The 17,115-nt window shown below is 41.8% G+C and overlaps 1 protein-coding gene across 1 annotated transcript in view; it reads left to right on the forward strand.

Moving 5' to 3' along the window:
* LOC142776179 (alanine aminotransferase 2-like) overlaps window positions 1-12,267 on the forward strand; it is a 94,688-nt gene extending 82,421 nt beyond the window's left edge. The window contains exons 9-13 of the mRNA XM_075879386.1: window positions 1,849-1,954; window positions 3,181-3,246; window positions 4,918-5,073; window positions 8,744-8,856; window positions 12,100-12,267. Of these exons, the coding sequence (XP_075735501.1) occupies window positions 1,849-1,954; window positions 3,181-3,246; window positions 4,918-5,073; window positions 8,744-8,856; window positions 12,100-12,190 (532 nt within the window). The 3' untranslated portion in view covers window positions 12,191-12,267. The remainder of the gene's footprint in view (window positions 1-1,848; window positions 1,955-3,180; window positions 3,247-4,917; window positions 5,074-8,743; window positions 8,857-12,099) is intronic.
* Window positions 12,268-17,115: the final 4,848 nt, after the last annotated feature.

A 17,115-nucleotide genomic window follows, 5' to 3' on the forward strand; every position in this document is an offset into this window, starting at 1 on the left:
ACTCGACCATCGCAGATTCTGCCGATAAAATTTACACCTTTTTCGTATACCTCATGGAGTATTGTAGCCAAATATGTTTGCTCGAAAAACTTTTTCAAGACTGTGGCGCACCCTCAAATTCGCTTGCTTTTGCCTGAGCGTACAGAATATAAAAATGTTTATAAAATCGATATTCGCTTGCGGAACTTCAAAACAGCGCTTGAGCTACTAAAGATGGTTCGTTTAGCTGTGCTGTTAAAGCATTTGGAAAATTTTGTATTTACCTAGCAGTTAGGTCTTTCAAAAAAAACCCTAAAATCTACAAAGTTTGCCATTTTTTCCTATGTTAACTAGCACTATCTATAAGCAATCTTGATAATACTGTGGTTCTAAAAAGCTTATTATTGTACAAAAATGTTTAGAGGCGAAAGAGACTACGAACACTTCCGGCAAAAAGTGGCAGATATATATGATTTGTCCCATATTCGACCGTGTTTTTTGTACTTATACGGTTCAAGAAAAAAATCTCGCGATCCTGCTTTTGATAGACCACTGAATGGTTAAGTAATTAAGAAGTCTAATCAATTTACTTTTTGTTTTGAGAAACAAAATACTTTCGAAGTTGGTCTTCAGAACGCTCCCTGTGTTCCTTCATTGCCACTTCACCGCAAAGCATGTGGCCACGTTTTTGGTTAACACTCATTACAGGAAGCGACAAGGTGTGAGATGTATGTAAGTGGCTTATGAATGGTCGAAAGTCTTGTTGCTTCAATGTGAAGGCCACGAGAATTCAGTTCGCTTTACGATGCGAGCTTGTTTGGCATGCCCGTTGCGAAGTATGGAAGCCGTACAGCAGCTTGCAGTATCGTTCGCACATTTTGCTACAGGGCTGTCAGCACTCTACTAGTACACAGAGACCGAGACGAATGAAGCACATTGTGTACACTTTCTGTTACGTACACTGGTTGTACGAAATGCGAGTTATATATATATATATATATATATATATATATATATATATATATATATATATATATATATATATATATATATATATATATATATATATATATATATATATATATATATATATATATATATATATTTATATATATGTGTGTGTGTGTGTGTGTATAACTCGCATCCCAACACGCCACAAAGTGGTTATAACGAAACAATCAGGACTCAGGACTACACCTACGCCATGGTCATATTTCCAAATTTTCTTGCCCAAGGGTGTGAAAACTTTTTTGGGGTGTTATAGCAAAAGTGCACCCAAAATGGCCGAAAGGCAGTGGCGGGGCCAGGAGTTTTGTGGGTTCACACCCTTCCCCTTCCCCCCCCCGAAATTTTTCGCGTGAGTCTTCTTTTGCCTCGCCACTTACCCATCTTTTTTGTCCCTTCGCACTGTCTTGATTTAGAAAGTAAGCAGTGCTACTATCACAGGGTGCACGTTAATGAACCCCAGGTGGTCGAAATTTCCGGAGCCCTCCACTACGGCGTCTCTCATAATCATATGGTGGTTTTGGGACGTTAAACCCCACAAATCAATCATTGCTACTATCACAATTTCATTCGTCTTATTCTCTGTCTTTAGATCTCTCTATTTCTGTGTATATAAATATTTTACTCTTCACAACCTTCTTTATTTCCAGCTCATGCCGCCTTTCTTTTCCCACACCCTTGTTAGACCATACTACAGGGTGCTCTAGTGTGTGTGTGTGTGTGTGTGTGTGTGTGTGTGTGTGTGTGTGTGTGTGTGTGTGTGTGTGTGTGTGTGTGTGTGTGTGTGTGTGTGTGTGTGTGTGTGTGTCCTAAATAGCAGCTATAGGCAGAATTGCATCATATGGTGTACATTACGTGTTACAGGGGAGGCTTGCAAGCGGGCTACATGGAGGCTGTCAATCTCGACCAGGTTGATCGGGGCAACTTGGAGCATCTTATGGAGGAAATCTTACCACCTATGCTGTCACAGGTACCGTAGCATAAAACCAGGGTGTTTCTGATATACGTAACTTACTCCAGAAGTGTTTGATTGATTGATATGTGGGGTTTAACGTCCCAAAACCACCATAAGATTATGAGAGACGCCGTAGTGGAGGGCTCCGGAAATTTCGACCACCTGGGGTTCTTTAACGTGCACCCAAATCTGAGCCCACGGGCCTACAACACTTCCGCTCCAGAAGTGTTCTAAAGAAGCCTAAATGAGACTATGTTTCAGCTCTCGTTTTTACATTGTGTCACCAGTTTCAAAAACCATGAATGTGGCCCGTCCATATATATGCAGCTTTGTTCAAACTCTGAAATTGACATAATTTATAGTTTGCAGCATCAACATACCAAAGACAAGCACACTTTTAGGTGGCATAGGCAGAACACTGTTTACACCTCCTTTTTATACACGCAATGCTTGCACGGCCGGATCTCGTACAGCAAAGCTTAGCGCGGCCTTTTCGAGGAATGCATCCGCCAAAGCTGTGAACTCATTGGAGACGGGTACTTTATCGCGCAAAATGAGCAAGCGATATCAATTTTAAAGAAAGCTTTGAACTTCGTTCTTGTCTTCGCGAGTGACGTGTAAATTTGTGATGACAAACACACTATCAGTATGTGATAACAGGCTATGATCACAGACACACTAATACGATAAGCGTTTGTTATATATATAATGACATTAAAAATATCTGTGGTTTTATATCCTCAAACCAAGATGTGATTATGAGAGACGCCATATTGGAGGGCTCCGGAAATTTCCACTTTCTGATGTTCTTCAACGGGCACTGCCATAACATAGTAATCCGAAATATTTTTGCTGGCTCGTGGAATCCGAAACATTTCGGTGCACCATCTCGGTGGCAATGAGTGCAAAGAAACGCAGAAGCTCTCATGATGTTGCGTTTTCAAGAAAGCCACCAAATTTGCTTTTGGCTCTCGCCACTAAGGGCGCTGTACCTGTCATTAAAAGGTGAATTGCCTTTTCAAACATTTGTAATAAAGAGCTATATATCTTGGAAATTCAATACGATATAAGCCACCAGCCCCTCTCCAAGCAGGTTTATAGCGCCGGGAAAATAGCACAGATAAAATGAGGTGATATGTTGATAAAATTATTTAATTTATTTTGTTCTGTGTTAGTTGTTTCTTCAAACGAGTGCAATACTTGTTCATATTCGCCTACCTTTTTTTTCACACAACGCTCAGGTGGCTTTGGACTGCTTCGTCAAGCCACCCAGGCCAGGTGAACCATCGTATGAATTGTATGCCAAGGTATGCGTGTTACCCTAGAGTTATTTCTATGAAATCTGTTTGAAGCTTGTCTGCGAGAAAGCAATTTGAACACCCGCACGTGGCCTTCTATTGTATAACTAAATCGTAAACCCTTCCTGCTGTGATAGGCTGTTTCACCATGAAAATAGAAGTAAAGGTTACGCAGGCAACAAATGCTTTACAAACAGTGGTTGCGTACTAGATACAGCGTAAATTAAATATACCATTTCTAAAAAAAACACTTTTCACAGTTGCACTATAGTACCGTGCCAGATTATTGTTGCGAAAGGTTATACTTTAAGCCTGAAAGTACAGCTTTGTTACAAATAGCAGCATGCGCTGTTCCGCTCAAAAACAAGAAAGAAAACTAAAAAAATCTTAGGATTCCCTCATAATGGGAACAAGGTTATATAAACAGCAGACAAAAAATGTGATGGGCACAAACGCGTTTCTGCAACAAAATGAAATCCAAAAGTTTTTGGCTAGTAGGGTGCATAAAAGAAAAGGAGACAAACATGAGGAGAAAATATATCGCAGAAAAAATTATGGTATCGGAAACGCAATGAAGATGCCTTTAGGCAATTAAGCTTGCAGTAAGTTCCGCTACTTAGAAAACAGACTAGTCCTTATGAAGACGTTTGGGTTGACGTCGGCTGGGTGCTCGGGATTGCTGTTTTGCTTGTGAGTTGTCTGATAATGTGGAACGTAATCTGGTATTTGCCTTGTATTTACTGGTAACGTGGCACCTGCTTACCGAGATAAGCACGAGCTATTAGGCACCTGAATAGGTAGTACCAGTACAAGATAAAAATAACGAAAATTAGCAGTCGGAAAACGAGAAAAAACAATTAAGAATGAAGTTGGTATCTCAACCAATGGTGTGTACAAAAAATATTTGGTTCACAAAATATAACCATATCGCGCTTAGACTAAGGAGCGTAAAGCTGTATTAAAAGCGACAAAGAATAATTTCATAAACATTCAAATAAATTTCGTTTGTAACCAATTATCGTGCATCTTTAGCATCCGTTTTATTTTTCTGTTTGCATTAATTGTGTGTGTCATCTTCACCGCGTAATTTTCTGGGAGCTGCATAAATGCGCACTCATTCTCCATCAATAGGCTCCACTTAGTACAAGCATGGCGTATTTATGAATGTACCCTCTACATTTGAATTTTTTCTGAAGAAATTTCTAATGGGGTAACTCTTTTCCTTAGAGGTCATTTTATTTTCCACCAAATAGGCCAATTGAGTAAACAGGTAAACTTTTATATGGTAGCACTTAGCAGAGATTGCGCAAAATCATTTCCTAACAACTCTTTTTAACGCGGAAGATATGTCTTGTTTAAACGCACTAAATATCGGCTGACTGCACTGCATAGCTTGGGATCGGAAAACTATTGCGCCAGACAGGCAGCTCTTTTGCCTCTCTTCATTGGGCATAATACTTCACTCATGGATGGATAGTGCATAGACAGCCCATACAAGAAATAAAAAATCGAGTGACAGAGGCTAAATAAAGTTGAATCAAAATATGTGGTCCCCCCCCCCCCCCCCCCCCGACCCTTTTTTTTCCTTTTCTTTCAGTATCTCTGTAACCAAGTGTATTAAAAGTGGCCAGGTATATATTCTAAGTAAAAGCAACCTAAAGGAAAGTGAAACTGTTGCAGGAAAAGGCCTTTATCCTCAAGTCTCTTGCTGAACGTGCCGAGCTGACAGTAGAGAAGTTGAATGCTATTGAGGGAATCCACTGCAGCCCTGTCGAGGGATCTATGGCTGCTTATGCGCGTGTACATATACCTGAGAAAGCCATTGAGGAAGCTCAGGTGAGTGCTTCATGGCCCATACTTCGCGTCTTTGCATTGCCATTAGCTTTTCCAGACGCTTTTACTACATTACGAGCAATCTTTTTAACATTTACTGTTGACAAAGCAAATGTTTTTTTAAACAAAGGAATTCGTAGCGAATGAAAGCAAGAATAGACGAATGACGATTATAAGTGTAGCCGGATTGGGTAGTTGTGCGCAATCCCAACCGAGCTTAAACCAGTTATTCGATCTATAACGTGAGTGATTACAGCAATAGTAGCGCACAGCATCAACTGCCATGTGTTTTTTTTGTACTGATGACAATAAACACACAGCCATGAAAACATGGACTGCAACATTCAAGGTTTCATTTCAAACTGGTACGGGGTACGGGAGAAGTGCTTCCGAGCGGATTCAGGGGCCGCAGCAGTTACGCCTATTGCAGCCATTATGACGTCCACGAAGAAAATCACATGTGTCGAGTATTTCCCACTACTTTGCAAAACGTCTCGTAGCATGAACAAAGTTTCACTGAAACACTTAATTCTTGAATGATACATTTAAAAGATTGCGAACGCGTTCAGACTGTCAAAGATATTTTAGAGTAAACATTATTTTAAAGATTTTTAAGCTTTCATTTCGTTTTATGGCTTAACTGTAGCTATGCTGGTGCTATTTGGTCTCTTTACTTTAATCACAACGGAATGTGGCCGCATTACGAAGACTTATGACAACCTTGCTTGAGCATTTGCCAGCAGGCAGGCACTGTTTTAGCCATAATCGAAATCAGAATGTTCTTTTTTTTTATTGTGAGAAGTTGTGCACGTTCATTTTGTCAGTGAGTCACGTGACCAGCTAATAGGTGCTTAATGTGACAAAAATAGTGCTAGCCAACAGATTTACACGTGTTAACTTGTACACAACGTGAAAAATAGTCCCAGTTTTGCCGCAACAGCGAAAAAGTGAATGCAACAGCGAGAAATCGGAACGTAATGCGCATGTAGGCTATAGCACCCCGACATTTGTAGCGCCCCACTAAAACAGAAAGAATGACGCAAAAAAAGAATACACATGTATTAATGGTACCAGCACGAATTAGAAAACTGCAGTAGTTGCTGGTTTGCGCTCGTCCTGTCACTGCCTGCGGGTTCTTTCCATGCGACCTTCTTATTTGAGCAGGGTTCTGCAAGGGTCAACTACTATACACACAACTAACTATGCCCCCCCCCCCCCATTTTTGTACTTTGAATCTTCTAGCAGCTAAGTTCTTTCGCAAACACAGCTGATACAGTGAGCACGATGACCCAAGTGCGTTCTGTAGTGTCCACGCAAACTATGCTGGGAAAGTACAAGATTCTTCACGAACCTCCTTCCTCAAGGAGTAATCGCGCGACCACGGGAGAACACTCCCTTTAGAATGAAGTATAGGGTGGAGGCCCGAATGTCTACGGCGGCGAAAGACCATGAACGGCGGCAAACAAAATGCGCATTTTGGGGCCATCTCATCGCAAACGCAGCCGCTTGCATTTATTAGCGAATAATGAAAACTGTGCGATTTCATCGGCGAAACCGAAACCGAAACCAGAAAGACCATGGCATCGGTTCTCTTCGCGACGTCCAGATTAAGCGAGCGTCGGTGTACTAATAATCAATCGACTACGAGTCGATGTTCAGCGGGTTTCTTTTGTGATCAGAAAATGCACGCATAATGCACACAAGCTAAAACAATGCAGAATTTTACACCACTGCAATCACCATTATGAACTGCGGTGTCGCGCTGGTCGTCATCTAGATATGTCATCGCAACTTGAGCTTTGGCTTTGCTGGGGAACGTCGTTGAATTTCATCGCTCCACAATGATTACCGGAGGCCCATGTTCTAAATTTCGGGGTGCAAACAGCTTTTTCACAGGAACGGCAGCCATTATTCTATTCGACCCGACCATTTGCCTCAGCTCATTGAAGAAATAGCAAATTATTTTTAAATTACTGTTATATATGATTCCTGTCCATAGTAATCTTGAGGTGTCTCCCACCAGAGAGAGATATTATAAAGACAGCGAGCAAATATTCCATTTTTCTTACTTGTGATAATTTTCGGACACATTTCTTGAAGTGCAATGCATAAAGAAAGGCACGGCAATGCCAACGCTGTATATATATATATATATATATATATATATATATATATATATATATATATATATATATATATATATATATATATATATATATATATATATATATATATATATATATATATATATCATGCACGCTTTTCACTGCAGTTAGACCTTGATGATGACACTCTTACGGGGTCATCAAAAATGCTCATCTCATCCTAAACTTCTATCACCTGTACATACGAAAAATCAGCGTGCGAGAAAAGATAGCACGCGTACGTTTTACTTATTGTTTGTTAGGGCTACCGCAACGCCCCAAACAGTGATGCGTTTAGACGTTAACGATCATACTAGCACTAATAAGTATAGGGCCTGTGCATACTGTGCACACGTGGGCCTGTGCACAGTATAGGGCCTGTACACGTGTGTATAGGGCCTGTGCAACGTTCAGTTACTGAACCAGGTGTGTTGTGACCTGCGAGAACCAGTAGCCTCTCCTTAATCGTGGTACGCTTTTTCGCATGGCAATGAATTAATGCGGCAAAAGTGGCCTAAAGAGCGCTTTGCACGCGATAGAGGAAGGCAAGAAAAGTTTAGAACCTCTGTTTTTTGTTGCTGTTGTCTCATTGGGATGGTCTTGCTTACATTTTTAGCGAGATTTACGGCCATAGCTGAAGAACTGGAGAGTTCGCAGGTGTACGTGCCTCAAACAATCATGCATGACGTTGTGAGGCCTATAGCGCCTTTGCCAACGTAGTCTGCTTCCTCTTTCGGTTCTTGTCTACTATTCACCAGATGTCTGGTGCTCGAGCACAGTTTGCATCGACGTGAGGCACATTCAAATGTAGTTTATAACATGAAAGCAAGACTTGTTAACGCGTAAAAAAGAAGGCATGTCGCCAACGCCATTTGTAACCTGACTGTGAATGCTCTCTGGAGGCGCATCAGGACCTCCGATGTTTGCTCTCACAATCTTGAAGGCTACCACGAAGTTTCATTCTAACCGCGGTGTAAGAAAAGTACTTTTTTACACCGTGATTCGTAAGAAATGGCGGCGCCGCGCACCGGCCCACACGTTCTTGTCGCGTGTTCCGACGCAGCGTGAGCAGCACCCGTTCGTACCTGAGCGTATATAGGCTTCCACTCGTACCAGATCAGTTCGCAATAACCATAGTTCACAACACTGCGTACCAGTAGGCCTTGGGCGGGATCGAAAATGTTTATAATCCCAAACTTCATACGAGCCGTGACCGCGCCACCTTTCAGCATTCACATTTTCATTAGACTGGTACTAGAACGCACCTTTGCAGCAAGTATATTTTAATTAGACTGGCAATAATCCAACACGTTTCTGTACACCAAGATAAGAGTTCTTACATTTTACATGAATGTGCCTAATACGCTGAATGTTCTCTTTTGACATTGTAGTGAACGAAATGTTCGCAATCGTTTGCTGAACATTGCTTAGCTTTAATCACTTGGTATGTGGTCACTTTTTGCGCCCGATTTATGCTACTTTTCATGGTTTCATGCATTTTTGTTTCCACTTTATGTTTTGTTCGGCAGAATCAAGGAAAGGAGCCTGACGTTTTCTACGCGGAAGAGCTCCTCAAAAGCAAAGGAGTCAGTGTCACGCCTGGTTCTGCTTTCGGTAGGCTGCCAGGGAGATTTTATTTCAGGTAAACATTCAGTTTGAAACAATTCCTGTTCACACTGCATAAGGCAATAGTTGCGTTCTTCACAGTCTAACTGATTAACAATATTAGTAACGCTAGCAAGGCTTTTGTAGGTGCTTTTTTTAACTATGCAACTCATTACGGATATAATGTGCAAAGAATCAATTTGCACGTTGTTAAAGATTGTCATCAGCACACCGTGTATCACTGTTTTCTCATTGGCTTACATCATCGTCGTCATCATCACCATCAGCCTGACTACGCCCACTGCAGGACAAAGGCCTCTCCCATGTTCCGCCACTTAACCCGGTCCTCTGCTTGCTGCTGCCAGTTTATACCCACAAACTTCTTAATCTCATCTTCCCACCTAACCTTCTGTCTCCCCCTAACCCACTTGCCTTCTCTGGGAATCCAGACAGTTACCCTTAATGAATAGCGGTTATCCTGTCTACGCGCTACATGCCCGGCCAATGTCCATTTCTTCTTCTTGATTTCAGCTATGATATCCTCAACCCCCGTTTGTTCCCTAATCCACTGTGCTCTCTTCTTGTCTCTTAAGGTTACACCTGCCATTTTTCTTTCCATTGCTTGCTGCGTCGTCCTCAATTTAAGCTGAACCCTCTTTGTAAGTCTCCAGGTTTCTGCTCCGTAGCTAAGTACCGGCAAGATACAGCTGTTATATACCATCCTCTTGAGGGATAGTGGCAATCTAACTGTCATTATTTGAGAGTGCTTGCCAAATGTGCTCCACCAGATTCTTATTCTTCTAGTTACTTCAATCTCGTGGTTTGGCTCCGCGGTTATTACCTGCCCTAAGTATACATAGTCTTTTACAACTTGAAGTGCACTATTACCTATCTCGAAGTGCTGCTCTTTTCCGAGGTTGTTGTACATTACTTTCGTTTTCTGCAGATTAATTTTAAGACCCACCTTTCTGCTCTCCTTCTCTAACTCCGTAATCATGAAATGCAATTCATCCCCTGAGTTACTCAGCAATGCAATGTCATCGGTGAAGCGCAGGTTACTAAGGTACTCTTCATTACCTCTTATCGTTTACTGTTCCCATTCTAGGCTTCTGAAAACCTCCTGTAAGCACGCGGTAAAAAGCATTGGGGAGTTTGTGTCCCCCTGCTTTACACCCTTCTTGATTGGTATTCTGTTGCTCTTGTTGTTGTTGAATTAAGTTTCCCCTGGTACAATAGAGTGGAACCTCGGTGATACGATCACGGCTCTTACGAGTTTTAAGGTGATACGAACTTTTATGCGGCCCCAGACAAAGTCTATTAGTCTGGAATGTAATGAAGTGTGGTTGTTGCGAACCGATTTTCACCCCACTATGTTCACACGAGCGTAAGCTACCACGCCGGTACAAATAGGCGCTGCCCTCGCTGCTACGCGAATTACACGCGGGCAAAAAAGCCCAAGTGCTTGCATGCACGCGCACACCGATTAGCAGTCTTATTTGCAAGGAAGCTACACTCACAAATTTTGAGCTATCCTCTCTACTGTGCCGGCACAGTGGCAAATCACCCCTAGAAACATCGCTAACAACACTGTAATAAGAAAAGAAGAAATTCTTATGGTTCTCCCATTTTGTGGCTTTCACCAATTACGCGCAACAGAATCCTTAGGCCACTTTTGTGGCAGTGTTGTCTTGTCATGCAAAAAATTTCTGCTATAATTTGTTAGGGGCTACTGGCTGCCATGAATCACAACACATCTGGTTCATTATTTCACACGCGTGCACGCGCCATATATTTGCGTATGGTCATTGACATTGAAAAACTTCACTGACAATAATTCAGAGCTCTTCATGATGTTGCTGCGGCCCTGATAAGCAACAAAAAAATTTGCGCCAGCTTTCTTTGACAAATCTTTCACCAGTAAGGAACATATCGCATCATTGAATCATGCTCCAAGTTGTTTACCGTAAGGAGGAGGTGCAGAAAAACTAAACTCGACTAAGTTTACATTCGAAATTATATGAACACGAGCCATAAGAAGTAGTAATTTTTTTACTTCAAAATACCGGAAAGACCCCGTTAGGAGAATGCAGTGAGGCATACGCAGTGTTCCAGCTAAGAGTATTTAGACTTAATAATCACTACTCAGCATTGGAAGGCCTCCTTATTGCATAATTGTACACGTTTTTTTTTACAAAAGGGGACCAGCCTTTGAAAAACAGCCGTGACAAGCAAAATGTGGCCAGAAAACTTGAGCAGGGCAGCCCGTTTTTCGAGTAAACTGAGAAAGATTGATTCAAAACACTTGTCTCTTTTACACGTAGTCTCGAACACTTGTTGGGTGGTTTTGAAGCGTCTCGTGATAAAAAATACCAACATTTCCTTTGAATAATAAATTATCGTAATGATCCTTTCACAAATGGTTTATGTCAATGTGATAAAGAGTGCAATCAATCACTACTGACCTGCCATCGTTACTTTCTCTCTACTCCCCGTAAGAGTCATGTTGCTACCATGGTCACTACGAAATACATGCGTTCCCTCAGTGAAGAAAAGAAGTGCTAAATAAAAGGCTTGTTTTCCTTGTTATACATGTTACTGACAAACTGGATTCTAAGCAAATCGTTGCCGTGATGATACAATTGTTAAAATGCTCGGCTGCAGACCCTTTCCGTAACATCATCGTCTGTCAGTTTTCATTAATATGAGTTCCTTCAGCAATTCAATAAGAAATGCCCCCACTTTTTCATGGACTGGTTTGCCCACTTTTGGCCCCGCCTTTTTTTTTTTTTGCAGCCAGGCAATGGCCCCAACACTTCAGTTTATTTTGTGCCACACTCAGCTATGGCTGTCTTCCCTTGTAAAATCCTATCTGCTGTCTCCTCTCAAGCTGGCAACACGCGCATTGCTATAGCCTCTGCTAAACTTCACCATGAACTCGACTGTATTGAAATATGTGCCATACCTTTGAGCCTATAACTCGAGTGGCCATTCTTTTCACGGCAATCGTCGTGCACATTGGCTTCGTAATTATGACACTGCTCTGTTAGCGCCCCGCAGTAGGTATTGACCTAATTAGAATTTTTGCATTTCACCACAGTTTGTAAATATTGTGCTGGACAAAAATAGTCACTGAATGGGGTCGCATCGGAAGGAAATATATATGCTTTCGCACGCGGTACTTTGCTAGGCAACATTGACCTCCCCATATAATTAGCTTCGTATGGATACCTATGTGTTTTACCGGACTTTGAAATTTTAAACTTAAGATTTTTTTCTACAGGGTCACGATTCTGCAGCCAAGAGATAAGCTTGAGGAACTCCTCCATCGTCTGAAACTGTTTCACGAAGACTTTCTCGACAAGTACGCATAGACTGTAGTCAGGTATTGTTTACTGAATAGTTTATTCAATATTTATTAAACCAAAAGAAGCTTTAAATTTCACCGTGACTTGTGTGCTCATTCAATGAAGGAAAAGTGCTGATAAGACAGAGACCACAGAAAATGTTCAGGCACGGGCGCTTTCTGCGGTCCCTGTGTAATCAGTGCTATACCAACTAGCCCAAAAGCATGCTCTCTATAATGTGTGGTTATGTCCTTGAGTGTAAGGGGAAGAAAAAACAGCAGTGGGTATTCATTTGTTACGGTTCTCGGCTGCTCACATTAAAGTTTCCGGTTCAATCAATGGCGCGGAGGTGGCGTGGAGGTGGCAAAAAAAGCAGAGGTGTCTTTACGCGGTGGTGTCAGTGCGTGTTTGAAAATCGCCAGGTGGTCGAAATTGTCGAAATCTACTTCAGGCCTCATATTGTGGCTTCGGCACCTCAAATTCCAGATAAAAGTATTGCCGTAATAAATTATACATTACTTGTGCAGCCTATACACAGCGTATTAGATCTATATATCAAAATACATACATTAAAAATTTCATTTATATAACTTCAATCATTTTCATAGCCTGACCCCGCTATTATGAACCTCCTCGTCGTATTAGTAATCTAACATGTGGAGATGAGAACATATTTCGCATTGCCTGGGTTTGTTCTGCGTCAACCTGCCTCCTTTTATTAATGACATCAGATATGCAACAGTGAACATAATTTATTGACATGGGATCACTGCATCGAGACTAGCTTCAAACCTTACGGCTATTTTTATCAATCGATAAAAAACAACCATCTAGCCTGTACTTGCCTTCAACAAATGAAACCTAGCATAATGATGATCAGAAATCGACATTTCACATAGCTTTGTTGCTTTAACTCAATCTTGTTAGCGTAAGTATAAAAGGCACAGAGTCAGTAATATTTCCCATTTTGAACCCTTTCACAAACGTTCACAAGTATTGTCGCTATGAGACTTTCTAACGAAATGACCACAGACGATTACACTCGTCATCAACAAAAATTGGCTGCACACGAAATAAATAAAGGCTATGCTCATGAGACCTATGCTTCTTCCCACTGAATAGTCACACTTCTAAATGTTGGGGTATTTGTGTCTAAGATTTAATTTTATTGTCATTTTCCATTGTCTTGCAATGTAGGGAGGCCACGTAAAAGTGATCGTTTCTACGCGAATAGTGAAACAAATGAACGCCTTGGAATTGAAATAATGGCACCATTAAAAAAACAAGGCTGATGCTTGTGTCATGGGAATAGGTATAACACGAAAGTGCAACGTGTCTCCAAAAAGGTAGTTGAGCATTCATTGTGCATTGTTTAGTTATAACAGTGAATGAATGAATGCTATTGCAACAAATTCTAATGTCACGTGAAGAACGGCACGCAACTCACATCGGAACACGCTTCTCAAGCACCCGAAAATACCATAGGTTCATTCGACACACCCTGCACTTCCAGAACCAGCTCACGGTGGTGCCGTATGGGTGTTGTGTTCATACAGGTGACGTTTCAGCAAGTACAGCAGCGACGAGACGCGGAAACGAATACGAGAGTGCAGACGTCGTGCAAGCCCTATCCTACTCGTCGGCTGTCTCGAGGTTCTCCGAGGCTGCGATTCATAAAAGATGGCGCCGCTTACGATGTTTGACATGTGTCTACCGGAAAATTTTCACTGTAGTTCTTGTTACACGCCGCTATAACAGACACGAATGCCATCGGCTGTGTCGTCTGCTGCTGCTGCTGCTGTGGCCATCTTGTACTGCATGACCTCAGCCATTTTCTCACAAGCAGGTGAAGGGAATTCGTGAACTAGCCTTGCATGACAGCTGCATTTTTTCGAAACAAATACTGTTGTGCCGCTGCTGCCATGTCGAACTCGTGAAACGAATACCGAAATGCAGCACCTCCGTGAACCGGTTCACGAAGTGCAGGGGAAACGAATGGAGATCATACAAAGGATGGACGCGAACTAACGACTCTCGCAGCTCAGCACTTATGGCACTCTGCTCAATCTCAAAGAACTGCGCACGAAATGAATCCCCAAAATATACACAGTACGAGCTCGAACGAACAACTGTCACAAAAGTTATTTTGTGTGCACAATGCACTCCTTCCGAAAACCTCTTTTTTGCTTTATTGACAGTTCTAAGACACTATATACATGAACAATGACGTAAATATCACGTCAAAAAGTTGTGGCAGTCCTACTGAATAGACACCAATTGTAAAGTTCCTTGAGAGCTGTTAAGGGTTCCACCCTCGACAACCACTCAGCAAAAGACTCCTGTGTTTTCTGAGATTGAAATTGCACATACTTTGACATGCTCTCTCGGAAGTAAATATGGGGGGTCATGCATCTGAATCACAATTAAATCCTGCCAGATGGGCACGCCATAAACAATAGAGGCCTGCTAAGATTATTGGGTCAAATTGCAAATCATCCTGCTTATATATAGGGAAAAATATGATACCATATGGGTTTAGCTGGAATTCATTTTTCATTATCCTCTATCCAATACATCTCAAAATTACACTCGCTCCCAGCGAAGCAAAAAAACGTAGTAAATAATTTCTGGCTCATTACGAATGAGGTAATCTGATCCCCAAGGTAGAAGACACCCCGCTCTTTCAGAAATACCTTGAAGGGCAAAGTGCCAGTCTGAAGCCCAAAAAAAGAAGGTATTTGGAGCAGGAGTCATTTGCATTCTTTTTTTAGCACGTTCTGCTCTTGACCTTCATTGTGTATAGTCCTGTACATTGTAACAGGTAGATTTGCGTCGCATACATCTCTGTACAGCTTTATACGTGTCACTGAAAACAGGTATTCATTAGAAAATCTGACCGACAAAAAATGGATTTATCAAGAACACCTCCCTTAGATATCACAGACAGCACCATTCATGTGGTCTATACCAACTACATATTCAGGTAAAGCTCTCATCAGCCTCAGTTGGTACACCGTACGCAGGAAAGAATCACTCACGTTACGAAAAAGTAACTCGTGTGGGATTTGCCTTATGAATAGGTGTGGTTGTCCCAAATCAACTTTCTTTATTCGCCTAAATAACTTAGTTTAACTGCATTGTTCTCACCTTGAGGCCCACACGAACACTGCGCAGACATGATGAAAGCCCGTGAATAATGTAACACCTGCATCACGTACCACAGTTTCGAAAAAAATTGCAAACCGTAGCCATGAGGAACATAGATGACTACCCTGTGACCTACTTGCCTTCAACTCAATTTTCCTTGCCTGTTCCTGTCAATAGTTATCATTGCTTTTGTACTGTTCTGGTGATACCCCTAGATATTTGGCATGCGTCGTCTCCCACTTATTATTGGCAAAAATTTCCGGTATGAATGACCACTCTCCGTGCCAAAAGCCCAAGCACTTTCCCCAGTTCACCCGACTACCAGTGGCATTTCTGAAACTTTTCACTACAGTGATAACCTCAGTCACACTTTTTTTGTCTGTGCAAAAAAACTGCGACATCATCCGAATACGCCAGATTATAACTTCTGATGCTTGTAACTTAAAACCGTGAATGCTGATGTTTTCACTTATTGCTAAGCATACCGTTTTTATGTAGATGCTGAACAAAAGAAGTATAAGTGAGTATCCTTGACGGACAGAACACCAAATGTTAATCGAGGTACCTAATGAATTATTAACTGCTAAACAAGTCATGCAACTGCGATATGCCAAAGCCACGCCATCTCTGATTACCGAACGAACATTCACAACTATAGTACGGCAAGCAACAGAACGTGAGAAACACAGTGAAATGCTTTTTCTATATCGAGCTGCAGAATCGTCATACGACTTTCAGTGGCGTCACAACACACGAGAATGCATCGCAGTTTCTGTATATTGGTCACAATGAAACGTCCTATTGTGCCGTAAGTTTCGTGAAGCCCAAACAATTTTCGATGACACCCTGCAGTCGCCACTCTAGTACTTTCATCAAGATTTTGTTGTCACAATTAGTTAATGACATAGGACAATATGACAAAACTACAGGTTTTCCCGCTGAATTTTATCCAAGCGCCAGCCAAGATAATCTAGGCGCCAGTCAATTTAATCCAGCCGCCACTCGAATTAACCCAAGTGTCAGTAATTTTTTTCCAAGCGCCACTGAAATTAATTAAACCACCAGCCGATTTATTCCAGACGCCAGCGAACGCGATCCTGCCTGCATGGCGACTTCACAGTGACCTAGAATATACAGGAATGCGTGGAGTGAATATCTTTGGAGCGAATTTAAGGGGAAATATCAGGATGTATAGAATAAACAATGATTAAGTTCTAGTGATCAAGTTGCTTGGCCGAGTCTTAGGTGTCACGTTCCTCCCCTTTAAAGGACGTTTTGTTTAAGATGCATGACGGCCGGTTGAGACAGTGCGTGCGTGGGTGATATGTCTGAAGACGTCACTTGAGTCACTAGTAATCAGGGGTCATGTTCACAAAACCCATTCGCGAAAAAAGATTGCACAAGAGAAATTTTGTTTCATAAGTCGATTCACAAAACGAAAAAAAAAATATCGCAAGAGGCCATCGTTGTCACGCCGGCCGCTGCAATAAAGTGCGCTGCGACTGCCCGGGAACATGCCAGCGATGGTGATGCAGTTGCTATCTTTGCTTACGTCACCAAAACAGGCTCGTAAGTGGGTTCACGAAGCAAAGTTTGGCGTAAAAACAGTGTGGCTAAAAGAAAATCCTAAGAGTGGTCCGGACCACTCTTAGGAACAATGTGGCTTCTGAGAACCGGCCGCCGCAGTGGTATACTTTGGTGCCTTTGCTGGTTTTAAGTTACTTCACGCCCACGTAGGGCTGCCTTATGACTGCTGGTGCGTATTTATTTATTTCGGTGCTTTGAATGTCATGTGTTGTTTCCCT

This window comes from Rhipicephalus microplus, chromosome X (assembly GCF_043290135.1).
Source record: "Rhipicephalus microplus isolate Deutch F79 chromosome X, USDA_Rmic, whole genome shotgun sequence".
Classification (NCBI taxonomy): domain Eukaryota; kingdom Metazoa; phylum Arthropoda; class Arachnida; order Ixodida; family Ixodidae; genus Rhipicephalus; species Rhipicephalus microplus.